Consider the following 18,426-nt stretch of genomic DNA (forward strand, 5'->3'; position numbering starts at 1 on the left):
TTATCTCATTCAGTTTCGTGAGGAGAGGAGGAGAGTAAGAGAGCAGGGGAGCAGAAGACGGCATCGGCCGGAGCAACACGCTCGAGTGCGCGGTTAAATTTACAGTAAGGTCATTTAAACCCTTGCGAACCGTTTCATTCATCCGCCACTGACAGACGTCCTCCGATCAACCCTAATCTGCATTCTCCCGGATCGCTCCATATCCTCCATATACTCTGCTCAGTTGTTTACGGAAGCCGGTCATTCACCCACAACCCAGCAGCAAAAACCCGGACTGGACTCTTGACTGACTGGACTGACTGACTCCGTAAGTCATCAATACTATTTATTTTTACTTGAAGGTTTTTTTTTTTGGTTGCTACTTACAAACTGAACTGAAACGGTGATAAACTAAACTGAACTTAATTATTGTTTTTTCTTTGGGCAACGAGGTTTACCTGGACTAAAAAAAAAAAAAGAAAACCCGAAGTGGAATTTTGAGTTGGATTATTTTTTGTTTGTGAACTTTGGTATTGTGGGATTTTGGGCATTTTTTTGTGGAAGTCTTCTTTAAATATATGACTATGTTGGTTATGCACTAAGATTTTGTGTTTGCGTTGTTCTTGTTGTTCTTGAGTGTGGTCATTCAATGTGTAGGGTGTACACTTTGATTGGTGTTCATCCTTTGTGAGGTTTGATTTAAAAACACTAAGAGAAAAACTACAAACGAAACAAAACCTGACTGACCAATCTTAAATGCCAGGAGAGAGACCTGGCTGGCACCCTAACAAAATAATAAACAATAAAAAAAAAAAGAATACAGAAAGTCAAACTGTCACAACTTGCTGGTCTGGCTCCACAGTACATCTCAGACATGCTGTCAGTTTATAACCCCAGCAGATCTCTTCGGTCACAAGGAGGAAATCTCCTCCATGTGCCTAGAGCACTTTCAAAGTCTGGTGAGATGGCATTCAGTATTTATGCGCCCAAAGAATGGAACAGTTTGCCTACTGATCTTAGACTTGCTCCAACACTGTGTTCTTTCAAAACCAAACTAAAGACCTTCCTTTTCACTCGAGCATTTTCTTAAATGAACACACTGTATTTGTACATTGTTTGTTTGCATGTGTGTATGTAGGCTATATGTGTTTTTATGTGTATGTATGCATGGATGTTTCTGTTTATTTGCACATTTCTGCTGTTTTATTCTGTTTTTATGTAAAGCACTTTGAACTGCTTCTGTATGAGATGGTGCTATACAAATAAAATTGAATTGAATTGAATGTAAACAAGTTGGAAAATACATTCTGCTATGTTCTTGTAAAGTTGCCTATTTGTAAATTTCTTCCCCAGAGAATTATCAAATTCTCTGTCTGGAATAAATCTCAAAATTCCATGATATTCCATTTGTGTTGTGACGTCACAACAAAGTTGGAATCCTGTGGTATTCCAACTGGTCATGGAATTCTGGTCATTATATTTTGTACGTATGAGTTCCAATCTTCTAAATTTTAAGCATACAGTTGATTCATTCGTATTTATTAAGATTGGCCTAATTCATCAGGAATCAGCCCTACTTCCACAATACTTCATTCTGTTTCCCACCAAAACAACAAGCATTGACTCTGTCACAAAGTGATCTAGTTTATTGCATTTCATGTGGAAAAGCTGCCTCAAGAACAGTCATCTTTCAAAGTGTACGAGCACCACTCTGCCATCTGGACATAAGTGGTGCTTATTGTCAGACAAGTACAATATTCATTTAACTGAAACCAGATGTCTCGGTTGATTCTGTAAAGGCAACGTGGATAAGTGGAGCTCATGGGACGAACTCTTGATACCAGATAAGGAAATCAACACTTGAACGCTCCTCAGTTGAAGGATTTTTTTTGACCCAACTTTTCAAAATCTAAAAAGAGGAAATTCAATCTATTCACATTGACTAAACCACATTCTGTTCACATTCTATCAGTATCTCAACTGGTACGCTGTGAAAGGACGAGCAAAAATGATGTCCAGGAATACAGTCAAAAATGCTGTAAATAAATATATATCAATACTGGATTGCCAAATTAAACTCTTTTGAAGGAATGTGGTTCTGGGCAGAGTCACAGTGACAACCTATGGCTCTCAGGTTGCAGGCATGTAACAGAAAATTTTATGATGGAGGGGGCACCAGGAGCAGGATAACACAGTTAGCCAGATAAACTGTGGAAAAAATGCCTATATATTATTAATGAGTGACATTTGAATCTGTAAATCTAAAGGAATATTAGCTTATATAATGTCAAGCATACACATTTTAATGTTGGATAAAAATGATATTTATATCCCATGATATTTTTAAAGTTATCTTGCTAAATGTATGATCCTGCATCCCAGAATACCCCCAGATGTTATGAGGCTGTTCCACACACATATGGACAACAAGCGGACAACTCTGTCCACAACGGAATATTACACAGCTTATAATGACAACCCAATCGCCCAGTGTTTATGTTTAGCTTCCCTGTAGCTTCTTCATGATAAGGCTGTTCAGTGGCGCGTTGGTAAAAACTGTCCCCACAAACACATGCGTCCCCCACAGAGCGTGGCGGATCACTTTGCAGCAGCCCAGGTCCTCGATCTGGAAGCCCAGGTGTCGGTACCTCTCGTCCGTCTCGAACAACGTGTTGTTGGTGTAGGACCCGAAGAACTGGAGAGGAAGAGACAAGTGTGGTCAGTCACCTGATCGCAATGTCATCTCTATTGGGTTCAATGGGGGATTTTAGTCTTGGATAGTTTCATTAAAGAATTCTATAAAGTATGTCCATTTCATTGGGTCATAGCTCCGTAAACCACTAGCATGTTATTTCACTTTGTAGATTTTACTTATTGTTTTTGTCACTTTTGCACTTCTATAGGCCTAATAAATGCCTTGTCTGAGTTGTGCACAGTATTTACTGTAGACATTGGTAATGGATATTGTTGGGGGGATATACAGTATGTATATGTATGTGTGTTGCTGATGTCCTGTCTTGTGTGTCCTGAGCACACTGAGGCAAATTCCTAGCAATCTTGACTGATATGGCAATAAACTATTACCACTAGGAAGGCCATACTTAGAGTATTACAGCTGATATATACAGGGTGAAAATAAATACCTATTAAATACATATTAAATAATATAGGCATGTTGCAAAAAAAAAGTAAACAAAACAAAAAACACAAAAAAATCTTTAAGAGACTCTGGAATTTCTTCAATCATAGTGAATTAACTGCATGGGATTCTTGGAAGGAGCTTTTACACTCGTCTCTCCTCTCCTCTTATTTATAGTGTAATATATAATGTTTTGTGCAACAAGTCGGCCTTTCTGTCTCCGATAGTATATCATGCAGTCTACATGAATGTGTATCACCTGTCTGTTCTATCCAAACTGTGCCATCGGCTCATCATCATCCAAATCCATTACAACGTCAGAAGCCCCATCAGACTCCACTGGGTCTTCCCACTGCTTCCTCCTCATGTATTTGCTTACTGTCTGTGGCTTTACCTCTGGCGACTATTAGAGCTTTACCTTTCCATAGTTACAACACCCAAACTTGCTGATCCCCCACCAAAGCTATTCATCAGGTTATTGTTCCGAAGAGTAATCAGATGTCTGAAAATAGTTTCAATGGAGTTCTGATGGTGCTCAGTTGATCAATAGAAAAAATGGGCCAAGCATTCAAGTGCTTAATAGTTAATTCTGTCCTGTAGTCGAAAATGTGGGTATTTTGTGGGGGGAAAATTGCAAAACCTGTCTGTATTTACTTTTAAAGTAAATTTTTTTGATTTCTAAAAATGCAGGCCATTAAAGGCCAAATACTTAATAGTGATGGAAGGAGGAGAACTTTGCATTTGTAGTGTTGGAGAAATTTAAATTCAAAATCTCAACGACCAGTGGCGTCCGCCCATTCTAGGGTTAATACAAAATACAAGTGATTATATCCTGTACTAAAACATAACGTAAGCAAAAGGTCTTAAAACAGTTAAGTAAATTCAATAATGTGCAATTTTATTTTCATGACATTGATCATTTTTGTTTCGAACCTCAAATCTCATTTTGGAATGAAACTCTCTGAATACTGTTTAACAGGCCTTTCCACCTAGATGGAACTGGCACTGACCAATTCTATAGCTAAGCGACAGCAATGTCTTACCGCTAAGCCTGAGGACGGGTCGATGAAGTCAGCCCAGAAACCGTCTTGCTGGAGGGCGTAGCAGATCTCCTTGGCTCCAGCAACAAACTGCACCAACAGAGCAAAGGGCCAGATTAGTCTTGCATAAGAGATTTTCATTTACTGCTCATTTTGTGTTCACTGATTATGCATTATATCCAATTCTAACTTTGTGAGACATGCATGACCAGCTAAACGATCAAATATTGAGGCTACAACCCCCTTAAAATAGTAGTATGTTCAAACTTCTGCGTAATGTCACGACACTAACCAGAGCAGTTTTAGAGTTCCATCCCTAGTGCTGGTAGTTGGGTGTGTGCAGTAAGTGATGTAAATGAGTGCAGTCAAGGGGGTCAGCCACAGTTGGACCAATACCCTGCTCAAGCATGTTAACCAGACGGTGAATAACGTACTTCTCTCTCTTACACGTGCTCTCACACAAACTTTTAATCTGTCAGTCTAATATGGAGCACGGTGTTCAAATGTTTGCTTAGCTGAAATGCAGTGAATCTCAGCACCCAAATACTGTATATTCAATGTTTCTTGCTTTTATATAACGTTTTTGACTTGCTTTTATATTAATAAAAAATAGTGTTAATGCTTTTGATTTTGCCCATTATCTTTCAACCACCTTTTCTTTTGAATGTTTCCCAATTTGTATCTCCTTTTCATAGACTGCTCATTTAATGCCTTTTGTACAGCCAAAAAGCTCTGCATTAAAGTGCTACATAAATTCTCACTATTGGGCTAAGGGGTCTAAACCAGAAGAGGTACCCCTCTACCCAGAGCATCATTCTGAATGTCATCTAACGTTTGTTTTTTTTAAGTTCATTCAGGAGTTTCAAATACATACCCAACATTTCTAGAGCATAGGAATTACAACGTAATTACACATTTGTAAACTAAAATTTAGCGATATTCCCCTTTAAATCAGCACATACACTGAGCTCAACCGCCAGCTTGCCTGGAGGTGGCAGGGCAGTTAAGTTTCCCACTTACACAGTGTGGTAGTCTTAATGTCAATGACGTCATACTTTGGCATTCAGAATTTGACTCCTTTCCTTCACCAAGCACTTGTCACATCGTAATGAAAATATCAGTCTGTACCAGCTCTTCAATTAATTGGAAAGCGACTCAAGAACATATGCATACTGTATTCAAAGTGTTGAAGTATCCTTTGAACAGCTGCAAACAACTCTCAGAAAGAAGACAGATATAACAGCTACTACAGCAGCACCATCAAAGCACCAAATTACACCTTCCAACAAACTCTAGACAGCAACTCACCTTGTCAAGCATCTGCTCTCTCTCTTTGTCTACCTCGTCACACCATGACGTCATGTCATTTTGGGTCTTTTGGGTTACCGTGACAACCATCATACCAGTAGACGGTGCCTCGGGAAACATTGACTGGAAATCTGTTGATTTGAAGACAGTGAGACAGGGACATCAGATTTAAAACAGCAGAGAGAGACGCCACTTTTAGTCACTGGTTAGGACTAGGATTGCTTTGTTATGTTGGGTCTCCCTCTAGTGGACATACATTGAATTTCAGAAATTAGAATGCAAGGCTTTCCCTTCATTCTCCAAACTTTAGTTATCACACAGAAAACTAAAGAGACAGTACAGTTACAGACAAAGACTATACTTTTATCTAACACAGTGTGTGTTAAGAATAACTAGTGTAAGAGTTTCTATAAATATTTCTTTAAAATGTGTTATCTGCTATGATATAATCATTATTAAAATGTAATTTGGATGTATGTATTTTAATGTAAATAGCTTTATGTTCAAGACTCAAATCTTAGTTTGTACTTGGTATATCTTAAAGTTGTAATTCTGTTCAAGAAAAATAGCTGTTGCCTTGGTAATAACAAAGATCCCAATGAACAATAAACCAAATGAATATGGGTGGTATGAATTTCTGTTGGTTGAGTGGAACACTGAAGCAGGGTTGTACCTTTCTTTAGCAGCTCAGGGCAGCACTGTATCGCACACTCCACATTGGAGTTATCAAAGTAGTGTTCAGCTCTGTTGACATTCTGTGGCGAGGCTGGCTCTTTCTCCTGACACAAACACAACCAAAGAACAGTCGTCAGGAAAAACAAGCACTCTACTTGTTATAGTAAAGGCTCCACTGTGTGAGCCATGTAACCAGCAATTCAGTTATCAAACATTACAGTATCATTCACCCATCATTGTTAATTATTCACCAGGACAGGAAACCTAAGTTCCAAAACTCACCAGCCACTTTCACTAATTTACCAGCCACTGTGATTTTTACAATAGAAAATGGTGTCCAATTGATGGCTGGGTATCTGACTGGTAGAGTAGACAAACTTTAACTTTACTGTTCTGCAGTTCACCATGTTGTACATCAGGTAAACTACTTAATGATGCTGCCTACCCATATTTGAGTGACATATCTGGCAACCGATAAAACTTTACAATCAATGGTTGATCACATTGTTCAGCTCCGTCTCGGGTTTCTAGACCGTCGCCCTCCAGTTACAGGTGGACGGCAGGTCTGGCTCGCTAGGCAAGTTCATTACCCACCATGATATTTACTCATCATGCCACTGATGATTTCAATGCTTCAATAAAGTGAAAATCCACACTGACATCTTAGTTTAATTATTGATATCAGCAGTTATCAACAATTATCTATGATGCACATGCAAGTCCATAGGAGAAACATGAGTGAATTAAGCATTAGAGTGGTTTCACTCTTTAAAGCAGTTTTCCTGTTCTGATTATTACACTTACATGGAACTCTCCGATAAACTGGGCCAGTATAAACTCGTGTCTCTCGCTGCTGGAAGGGGCAGACAGCACGTCAGGAATTATCCTGTGGGACGAGCTCTTCTTTTGTACCGCTGTTCCTTCCAGGTGGGAGTCAAAACCCACGTTGCCGGGCAGCTGGAACCGCTGGTCCTGAGGCCCGAACGGCCCCATGGTCTCGTCGGGCCACACCGTCCTCAGTGCTGAACCAAGGAATCAAGTTAGGAAGAGGAAAGGAAACATAGCTTCACATGACATCATGAACTGCACTGTGGACTTGGCCTACACGGTCAAAATGAAAGGATCAAAGTACGGCATGATTGCACTTTCCCGGGAATTGGTGTTCAAAATTTACTTTTTGGCTCACCTGCTAAGGGATGGTAAACTAAAACAAACATGACCTGCCAAGAATAATCTTTATTGCCAAAATGATTAACCATTTTTCAAATAATATCGGACCGTTACCAATATTGTTTTTTAAAGCTGATATTGGCCGATACCGATGGTCTGCCAGTGCATCCCTAATAAAATCAGGCGTGTGGTAAATTAAAACTTGCTCTCTTACTTACACAAGGGATCAACTTTGTAATTCATCATGAAGTGCAACAGAATTCAACACACACACACACACACACACACACACACAGTGTTCTAACATTGATATTAACCCTCTAGTAACCATTAACCATGCAGGCAGCGGAGAAACAGAAGTTTAGATGCTACTGCTTTGTGTAGAGCAGCGTAACAGGCAGCCAATCAGAAGCTTGATCGATAAAAAGCCACTGATTCACTTTGATTTCATTGGCTTGCAGTTAGAGAGAGTTTACGGTGGCCAGTTGGGACAAATTTTAAGAACAGGCAAAACCCCAATGACACCGGAGGCATTGAAATGTCGTCTCAAAAGCGTATTGATTTATCCACCAAATTTAATTTAACCAGAATTTGGTGCTTGGCAGGTGGTTGTGTTATGTTGTGTTACGTTTAATGTAACCTACAGGAGTAAACCACCAAGTCAAATCCCTCGTATGTGCAAACTTGGCAAATAAGAATCAGATTCTTATTTCAGACACTGCCCAGGACTACCACAATACAATACATCAGCCACAAAATACACAATGCCTTTGAGAAACAGAAGAGGATGTGTTTGAGGCTTTACCCATCTCAGGAGGTGTGACGGCGACGTGGGGCTCATCAGAGCCGGAGGATCCAGCAGCAGAGAAGGCTCTGGCTCCAGCAACACGACGCACCAGGACGTGAAGTCCTGGCAAGTAGCTCACCAGCCTCGCTCTGCTGCAGAGCGCCTGAGGAGCACACACACACACACACATACATGTTTACATGACGTGCATCATTTCTCTACTTCTAGCTCTCTCAAACACTCAAATGCCTTCTCATTCTCTCTCTTTCTCTTTCTCTCACAATTCAATTCGATGTGCTTTATTGGCATGACAGTTTAAAAACAAACAATATTGCAAAATCATGTAACAAGAAATTAATCATTGACCAACATTTCAGAAAATGAATCCCATCCCCTCCCATGTCTGTCTGTCTCTCTCTCTCTCACACATACACACTCACAGCACAAATGACTTACATTGGCCATCCTTGTGGGCCTCTCTCTTCTTCTGTTGTCCAGTTGTATTTCTGTAAGAGTAAACGATGATGCAAAAACCCTTAACTAATGAACCATTTCTAGCCACGTTCACTTGATGCTATGTAATACCAAAGGGAACAAGAACAAGGTGAACGTTTCACCAGCCAGTTACCTAACGGTACCTATCCTCAGAAAGTGACACTAGCCCACAGGAAGCTTGCATAACACTATGCTGAGGCTCGGTAGCTAGATAGCAAATAGCTAGACCAAGGAGGTTTTACATTAACAAGCTAGACATGTTAGCTATTCGCAGGCTAGCAACAGCAGCATGCAGTTAAACTTACCTGTTAGCACTTCCAAAGTGCGTTAATTGATGTCCATTGGCAGTGTTAGACTTCCAGAGGTCAACAGTATTTGACTTCACCGTGTATAATAGATAATAATATCTCGATTTCAACGAAAAATGTCTACCTAGACGATGTTAATTACAAGTTTTTAAGTGACCTAGCTAGCAGGAGCATAGCTGCTGGATTCACCTTGTGGTTTGCACATGCGCAATTTTTGACGGAAGCTTAGGAAGGACAAATATGTCCCATCATATAATATGCCTTGCAAACTAAAACTGCAATCCACTTTGTAGCCACCAGATGGCGTTATTTCATCACTATTGGATAGGCATTTTTCAACCCGACCTGCACTGAGGATCTTGACAGTGGAGGTTGGCCCTGACAGGAACATTATAGTTGTTTGTCTAAAGGTCACATAAGCTAAGTGTTACATTAAACTATGATTTATTTTTCATTTTATAAGTCATTTTATTCACAATGGAGGTTTAAAGCTGTAAATTGTGTTGTAGGGAACCAACCTTCAAATAACCCTGTTTGACAGAAGAATGATGCAGGCATAGACTTGGAGGCAATAATGCCTTCAAGTCTACATCATTTTAGGAGACGGGTTAGGTCGTTATCAGGGGATAGAGGCTACAGGTCTCACTGATATCTGACATCAAAACCAAACCGCTTAATTTTTATCCCTGAAATGTCCCCCATTACATAAACATGAATTATCCAAAATAGTAACAGCTTAAAAGAAAGTAAGGGTTAGTATAATGGGTTTTTAAGGATCTATTCATTGGTTGATTCATGGAAACAGTAATTATGCCTTTTGTGCACAGGGTGGTTTACAGGGTTTTTAATGAGTTATTATTGGAAAGTTCCTGTCTCCCTGAATTTTTTATTAGACTTATATTAGGAAGTGAGGAGTCAAAAATTAAGGCAGTATTTGGGTATTTGAGTATTTCATTCATTCATTTCGTCATTAAACCCAGTCACCTTGCTGGGGGTCAACACTGTCTCTGTCATCCTAGAGCAGTGGTTCTCAACCTTTTTCATATCAAGGCCCCCTAATTTAGTCCACATTAGGGCCACGGACCCCCATTTGATAAGATTTTGTCTCTCAAACCCAAATCTTGACAAAAGAAGTTTGTGTAAATGACTTAGACTGTAAGTGATGAGATATGTTCCAGCAGACGACTGAATTTAAATTCTGTTTTCTGAATTTGTTTGGAATGATTGAATTTATTGAAGTTGAAACTGATTATAGAAATCAAACTCATGATGCTCTTAGCAAGTTTTTATCCTATTAAAACCATATTGCATTGAAAACTCCTAGATATTTAGTTTTCTATAAGATATTAAATTGAATGCGTGTACCTTTATATCAATCGTTTACTCATTTAAATGCAATAAATAAAAAGGCGATTTTACTGCCGTTTTGCTTTTGCATTTGAGTTGACACCACAGAAAAGGGAAGAGCGATGTGCATTTTTCCTTTTTGCTTTTAGTTTGTCAATGCAGAAAAGGAGTGAAGTGTTGCGGAGGTGTGGACAGGACAGCTGTGACTTCCGGACTGGAAGGAGCTCCATTTCAGAGTAAAAGCCTTACTTTTACCGGTCGTAACTTTCTTAACTTGTCTGACCGTAGGTTTGAATAAGCTCCGTTATAATGTTTTCTTAAGCTTCACAGCTTGCTTTCTAATGTGAGTTGTTAGCCTAGACAGGTAACAAGCTCGTCGTCAAGGAGCAAGCCAAGCACAACAAACTGGAATAGATTAGGATGAAGACAACGATGGATGAACCAACACTGAATAGATTACATTGAAGCTCCATGATCAGTGATGTCTTCGTTTGTAGGACATTGAAGATTAATCCCATTGTATTGATGGCAGGGTCTGTAAAAATAATATTTTATCTTATTTTCACTTTTCTGGAGGATGAAAACCACAACCCAGCAAGTCAAGGTCAACAGCAGAAACCAGAACACCAAGCTGTTTAAACAGTAATGTATAGGACTAGGTAGATTTTGTTTTACTCTTGTTTATCTGTTACAGAATGTTATAATCTTTATTTGCAGAGATCTGCCAGTTAAAACACTGAGCCAGTGACTTGGCTTTGTGTGGTTGGACTATCTTTTTGTTATTTATAAGAAATCTTTGTTAGGCTATTTATAAGAAATCTGATTCCTGACATCCAAATATATAGCTAAAATGTTCATAGTCCTAAATTATACAAATTAATAGGGTACATTTACTGAAGGCTGTGTCCATGGTACTGTGTGAGTTATTTTTTAAACTTGATTATATTCTTGAAACAATTTACAGTTTACTAGCACACAAGCTGACCTTGACTCCTGACTACACATTTATTTTATTTAGGCCCACATCGCTCTACTGTTGACTTTAATTAGCATAAATAATATGGCCCTATTTAATAATTCCACAACTTCCACAACAAGAATTACATTGCTTTGCCTAGTATACTGGGTGCTGTATGGCCACTAGGGCTCAGCAACAATCCAGTCTACTGGAAAGGGAATAAATAAATAAATAAATAAATAAAAATTCAAGTAAAGATTTCAGAAGTCACGGCAGTGCTAGAGCTTTTTTTAATCCCAAGGGAGGAATTAGATTTTCATCATGGCCCAACACAATACACACAGAAAAAAAAGTAACAAAATCCTAACAAATAATAATGCAAAAATAAATCAACCATTCAACAAAAAATCGGTTGCTTTCTGGTCTGCTGAGTCTCTCAGCAGTTATAGCTGACTGGGGCAGCATTAGAAAACTACAGCCTGTTCCTGTTTATCTCTGTAATCAGAAGTGTAAAAAGTGAATGAATGGGAACAGAACAGTTTGTTGAGGCTCGGTCAGTAAATACACATCTGAACTGAACTGATTCGGTCTGACATACTGTGGTAAAATAACTATTAATCCACTTACTAAACTGGAGGGGACATCCGAGTGCACATGATTATGAGCCTGTAGATGAGGCTGAATTGTTTTCAGAGCACTGGAGAAAAAACAACAACTTCATTCTGATTTAACCGTGGTCTCTAACTAGGCTACATTTTACATTTACGTTAAAAAGCAAGCCGTGGAGCTTAAAAAAAAACTGCCTCCCTCCTCTCTGCCACGCTTTGTTCAGACAGGAAGAAAGATGTTAATTACCGTTTGGTTCAAACGGACAAACACTAAGGCTTTTACTCTGAAATAGAGGTCCGTCCTGCCTGGAAGTCAGATTGGTTCTGTCCACTCCTCCGCAACACTTAGGCTACATTTCATTCCAGAGGGCTAATCCCTATGCCCTACACCCTATGAAGTCACTTCCCTTCATAGTGAAAACTCTGAAGGGCCACAGGGAGTAGGGTTTCCAAGTAACGGTCGTTTGGAATGCCCTTTGACGTCATTTTTTGGGGCCGTCGCATATGTGTCAACAAGGCAGACGCTCATCAGTGTTGTGAGACTGTCCACTGTCCACGGGATAAACTGCTTTCACCAGCCATTTATCAGTTTCACAGTAAGTTAGAAACCTACTGGGTATGTTGAGTCAAGAAGATATGTTGTTGATATGAAGTTAGTTACTTACACTTGTACGTGAACTGTTCGCTGCCGGTCGCCGCCATTGTTGTCGTCGTTTTCTTGATTAGGCTTGTGACGTCGCAAAGAATTGTGGGAGCAAAGTGACCATCGCCTGCTCACTTCGAAAATGACCGTTACATAGGGCCCTTTGAAGGGGCGAGTTTTACACACTTTGGATTGGAATGCCCTTCAATATGGCGGCGGTGGGCGTGGCCCTCATTATGTTCACTTTAAAGTGAAGAGCCCTACATTTTGAAATACAGCCTTATGGTGCATTCCATTGGAAGTCGGAGGTCGATAGTTCCGTCTTCTATCTACTAACGAAGCACAAGTCAACTGAATTACGTTACAAATGGAAACTACAAAGTTGTTACAACAGGTTTTCATAAAAAAACATATCAAGTAAAATCAAGTTTTATTAAGTATAGATTGATGCTGTGACATCAGCTGTGTTTATGTCAGAGAACTCGGGCGGAATTAAGCTGCATTCCATTGTACTCGGAACTCGGAGAAAAACGACTTCCAACACAGAAAAGTGCAAAGGAATGGTCATTCAAGTCGGAGTTCCCAGTCGGAAAGTCGGACAAAATTCTTTCCGTCCGAGTTGTCCGACATAAACACAGCTGACGTCACAGCATCAATTTGTACTTAATAAAACTTGATTTTACTTGATATGTAGTTTTTGTGTTGTGAAAACGTGTTGTAACAACTTTGTAGCTTCCATTTGTAACGTAATTCAGTTGACTTGCGCTTCATTAGTAGATAGAAGTCTTTGCTGTATGAACTCGCCTGCTAACGTAACTAGAGCTGTCAGACAGCTGCCGTTAACGTTAATGGGCAAAGGCTGCTGCGTCCATGTTTTCCCGAGAAGACGCACTGGAACGCATTTAGACCTCCGACTTCCAATGGAATGCAGCATTAATCTTTCCCGAATTTCCGTCTGGGAATTCCGACTTGAACGACCGTTCTGTTTCCGTGTTGGAAGTCGTTTTTCTCCGAGTTCCGAGTGCAATGGAATGCACCATTAACTCCTTTTCTGCATTGACAAACTAAAAGCAAAAAGGAAAAATGCACATCGCTCTTCCCTTTTCTGTAGTGTCAACTCAAATGCAAAAGCAAAACGGCAGTAAAATCGTCTTTTTACTTATTGCATTTAAATGAGTAAAACAATTGATACGAAGGTACACGCATTCAATTGATACTGACCTCTTGATTTGTTCTGACTTGACTTGCTGTTCTACATTTAGACTTGAGACTTGACATTAATGACTTGGACTTGACTTGGTAATCTACATTTAGACTTGAGACTTGTGCCTCAAGACATGAGACTGACTTGGTCACACCTGTGTTAAAGGGACATACATTTTGACAAGCTATTACATTATCCGGCAGTTATTACATTATCAATTGCTACAACAGAGTAGGCCATAACTTGTCATAAGAAATCATCTGTATCGAGACTTTAGGATATTTTACCTCACATGACTGAGTTCTGTGTCTCAAATACGTGCTGTTCATAACCAAATGTCCTGGGAAAGTAGAAAACATGTGACTTGGCCTTGAGCCAAAAGGACATGTTATGTGACTAGGAATTTCCTTGTGTGAGTATATGTAAAGGAGTCTGTTCTGTGGTATGTCAGTCTGCTACGGGTTATATTTAGATTCCACTAATTAAATATAGCAGACAAGCGTTCTGCTCCACCTGTTGACTGACTCATGGAGTGTTGGAACCTGACAGGAGATGAGATCATTCGCCTTCATTAAAGTCAGCAGAGACAAAATGACATTGTGCGTGCAGACAGTAGGCTACAGGTCTGCAGAGTGAGACACGGGACTCTCAGAGGAGGGGGGGACTTTAACTTTGTGACAGCTTAGATGTAGTGTCCCTTGAGCTTGGCTTAGGCCTGAAAATGTGAATTGGCCCATCCCGAACCCAAAGGATTTATATCCAAAACTGAACTGTGCATGAGTGGGGATTTTTGTCAACCCAAACTCAACTAAAACCCTAAATTGCTAAATATGACTAATAGATTTTTTTCTGCAATATTTTTTTTACTTCATATCTGACCTAAACCTGAACAAAGATTAAGGGTAAAGCAACCTGCATACCTACATACAGTATATGTAGTCAGGTCTAAATAGCCTCAATACTCTAATCCCTTAAAATATCCTTACATTTACATTAATTCACCCTTTAGTTCATGCAAAATCTCCTTAAAATGAGTTAAGGGAGTTATTAATGGAGGAGACCCCATCAAAACCACCTTACTTTTTGACTCCTTACTTTCTAATGTAATGTAAAATTCAGGGAGACAGGAACTTTCCATTAATAACTCATTAATAACCCTGTAAACCATGCACAAAAGGAATAAAAAATCCCTTAATTTCTAGTGTCTCCACGAACCAACCCATGAATTAATCCCTTATAAACCCATGATCCTAACCTTACTTTTTTAAAGCTACGTTATTTTTAATGGATAATTAATTATGTAATGAGAAATTAAGGACATTTCAGGGATAAAATTAAGGGGTTTGGTTTCATAGTGATAAGTCAGTCCATATGCTAAAATGAATGCAAAAATTGTTCAGTTCAGAGACTGGTACAAAAAATCTGCTCAGGTGCAAAAAAGTGTTAGAAAGCAGCAAACATTTCAGTCTCTTAGACCATCACCAGTGCTACTGGCAGGAACAGTCCACAGGAGTCAATACAGATTGGGAGACTACTGCAAAGTCCCTTTAAAGGTCCCATATTCTCCACCTCCCAGTGTTTTATTCTATGTCTTGAGGTCCGTTCTAAGCTGTTTGTGTGGTGTCATGTACCAAAAACACTCTCAATCCATTTTTACACGTTCATTTTCCAGCATCTCTCTGAGCCTTGCCAAGAACAGGCTGTTTCTGTCGCTGTGTCTTTAAGGCTCATTAATATTAACGACCCACTGTTCTGATTGGCTAACCGCTTCGAGAGTGAAACGTGAGACACCACAGCCCGGCAGCTACAGGTAGGGAAAACTCTCCGGTAATAAACAATTTGCATTGAAAAAACACTTTGTTAGCCTATTATTTCTTACAAAAATGATAATAAACGAACCTTTGTGACGCCACAAAGTTATGGAAGTCCAAACGGCTCGTTTAGAGGCTCGTTTTTCTAATATGGATTGTGTGGATTTAGTTGGCGACCGTGCGTTTTGATACTTTCACCATGTTTAGATAGCATATATCCAACTCCTTTAGAATCAAAGAGGCAAGGGAAATCCTGTTTTACATGATATGGGACCTTTAAGGAAATTCGCTTCACTCTGGCTCCATTTTGGTAATGCCCCAATAAGTAAGTTTGTGACTAACAAGACAAGACTCATATCTCTTTGAATGGGGAGTCGTCTTTAAAGTTCTGACATACATACAATCATTTGCATCACATATACAAAAACATCTGTAAAACTCAGACTATTGCCGCATTCATGCGCTTGTGGGAAAGTCATGACATTTGAGACTTCCATCAAACCCGGAGGACAAACAAACAAACATGGACATCCTGCAGCTTAACAAGCTAATTTAACAAACTTCATTTAAACAAATGTTAGTTATTAGGGCTATTGGCCTGGTGGACACGTGGTGATTGCGCAATCCATCCTCGAGATATTATACAGATTTTTTCCTGGTGCGTCATGTTCAGCTGGAAGTAGTATTCCAACATCATAATATCAGAGTCCAATATATCTCAATATGTCTTCGTTCAATAAGCCGTTTAGATCACCCAGATGGAGATTAAATTCTAGCTTGCCATCAGATAAGACACTTAAGGAGTCCCTCAGTATGCAAATCATGATTTATAAAGAAACCAATCTGCCAACAGCACCATTAGCAGAGATCGCCTGGGAGACAGTGAAGCATGGTAAAACAGCAAGAAATAGAGAAGCAGGTTGAAACAGCAGAAGCAATCTTTAGAACATGTCTTATAATGTCTTATGAGAATCTCACCAGGTTAACCAGGCTGGAGTAAAAATCTTTGAGGAAGGGAACAAGGCAGGCAAAGATAAAGCTAGATACATCAAACAAAAAGAATCAATGGGCACCATCTCAGCTATCAGGCGAGAGGGAGGATCGTCTTGACAGGCTTGAGGGAGACGAATGAGGCCTTGAGAGATGTTTGTGTTCAGCTGCACACCTCAGGTAGCCTGGCAAGACCATCCTGATCACGTGACCTCACATTCTGTTTCGCTCCACCGATCAGTCTGGACTTCTAGCCGCCCACATCGATTTCCTGAAGTTACAATGAGGGGACTGCGTTGTAGTTGATGATGTAACCGGGCCAATCAGGGACTGCGTTGCAGTTGATGACATGAATGGCGTCTCCCGAAGCAACGAGCGGTAACGTTAACGTTAATAGAGTAAACACAGCCATAAGTGCAGTTATTGCAGAAATAGACTCAATAACAACAATTAAACAAGAACAAGAGTATGCACTAGCAAAGTTTCTCAGCGGAAAAGACGTTTTCGCCGTTCTTCCGACTGGATTTGAATTTGGATTCGCTGATTGGCTGAAGGAGTTTGTCTGTCAAGGCAAGTACTCCCGCCCACTGAAATCGATGTGGGCGGTGAGGTCACGTGATCAGGATGGTCTTACCAGGCTACACCTCAGGTGAGCAAACATGAAATCGTCCCATTTTTGTCATTCTCTAAATCTCCCTTCACTATCAGAGGATCAACTGGACAGTCTAGACTCCCCTAGACATTTAACCTCAAGTAAAGCTCCAGGATTGGATGGTTTCACATCTGAGTCTGTCTTACAGTTGCTAAAATTCTATGCTAACTGGCTAGCCAACGTTGCTAAATATCATTGACATAACATGGTGTTGCATGGGGAAGGGGAACAGCAGTTAACATTGGGCATAGAAAATCTCGGGGCATCCATGTTTCTCTGCTGGTTTTTCCCACTTCTGATTTTGTAGGGAACGCAGCACAAGACTAACAGTATGCATAAAAAAGGTCTTTGGATTTACTTAAAAAATTGTGTGCATTGGTTCCATATATTTGAAATGTGTTTTATCAGCACAAATGATTTGCTTTGGATTTAATTAGATTCCAAAACACAGGAAAGGGTGTTGTTATCCTTTGTGCAAGCACGTACAAAGTTCATTGGTGGTTGGTTGACCTGTATAAGAAGACTGGGGGGGTAGTTTGAATTTTGGGACGCATCATCAGTAGTGCTCCTCCGGATCCTAGGGTGTTTCGGCCTTTCACACTATACACCCTCACCAGAGGCGGCCGGCTGCAGGGTGATCAGTCCTGAGCCTGCGTCCCATGCCCAATTATTCATGAGAGTCACCTTGTTGTTAAGTGGCAGACATCTCATGGGACTATGCATGGCAGGGTCGTCCTGTTCCCTGAGTCAAGCCTAAGCTGACCGCATACCTCCTGGTTTACTACTTGTGGGCCCAGCAGGGGTCCTTCCTCTTCATCCAGAGCCACTGGCTGCTTCTCTCTGCTGCCTCTGATGCAGTTTTGATGGCTGTGCGCAGGCTCTGGCCCCTGATTCCCAGGTCTCTCAGCAGTTTGGTGGTAGATGTTGCCACAAACCCTCTGCATCCAACCTCCACTGGGCGGACTTCCGTGTTCCAGCCGTGATGTTGTGCTTCAGCAGCTAGCTCAGCATAGCGCAGGTGTTTTCGCTCATAAGCCTCGTCCACGGAATCCTCCCAGGGTACGGTGAGCTCGATTATATAGACCTTCTTTAGGGAAGGGGACCAGAGCACCAGATCAGGTCTTAAGGTGGTGGTGGTGATCTCTGGAGGAAACACCAGTTGTTTGCCAATATCCGCAAGCAGTTTCCAGTCACGTGCTAAGCACAGCTGACCTCTCTCCGATGGTGTGGAGCTGCTCCTGGTTGCTTTAGCCCCTTCACAGACAAAGGCAGTTCTCCATGGGGGGTTGGATACTGGAGGTGGTAGGGAGTT

The 18,426-nt window shown here is 40.4% G+C and overlaps 1 protein-coding gene across 1 annotated transcript; it reads right to left on the reverse strand.

Annotated features, from left to right (window-relative positions):
• Positions 1 to 1,610: 1,610 nt before the first annotated feature.
• Positions 1,611 to 9,091, reverse strand: mmadhcb (metabolism of cobalamin associated Db). Its single transcript, XM_071912429.2, has 8 exons — positions 8,899 to 9,091; positions 8,555 to 8,604; positions 8,117 to 8,261; positions 6,946 to 7,163; positions 6,140 to 6,245; positions 5,467 to 5,597; positions 4,162 to 4,248; positions 1,611 to 2,674 (listed from the first exon to the last, which is right to left on the reverse strand). The coding sequence occupies exons 2-8, from the start codon at positions 8,561 to 8,563 to the stop codon at positions 2,480 to 2,482; spliced, it is 891 nt and encodes a 296-aa protein (XP_071768530.1). The 5' UTR covers positions 8,564 to 8,604; positions 8,899 to 9,091; the 3' UTR covers positions 1,611 to 2,479.
• Between the last annotated feature and the right edge of the window lie 9,335 nt (positions 9,092 to 18,426).

This window comes from Centroberyx gerrardi, chromosome 10 (genome assembly GCF_048128805.1).
Source record: "Centroberyx gerrardi isolate f3 chromosome 10, fCenGer3.hap1.cur.20231027, whole genome shotgun sequence".
Classification (NCBI taxonomy): Eukaryota; Metazoa; Chordata; class Actinopteri; order Beryciformes; family Berycidae; genus Centroberyx; species Centroberyx gerrardi.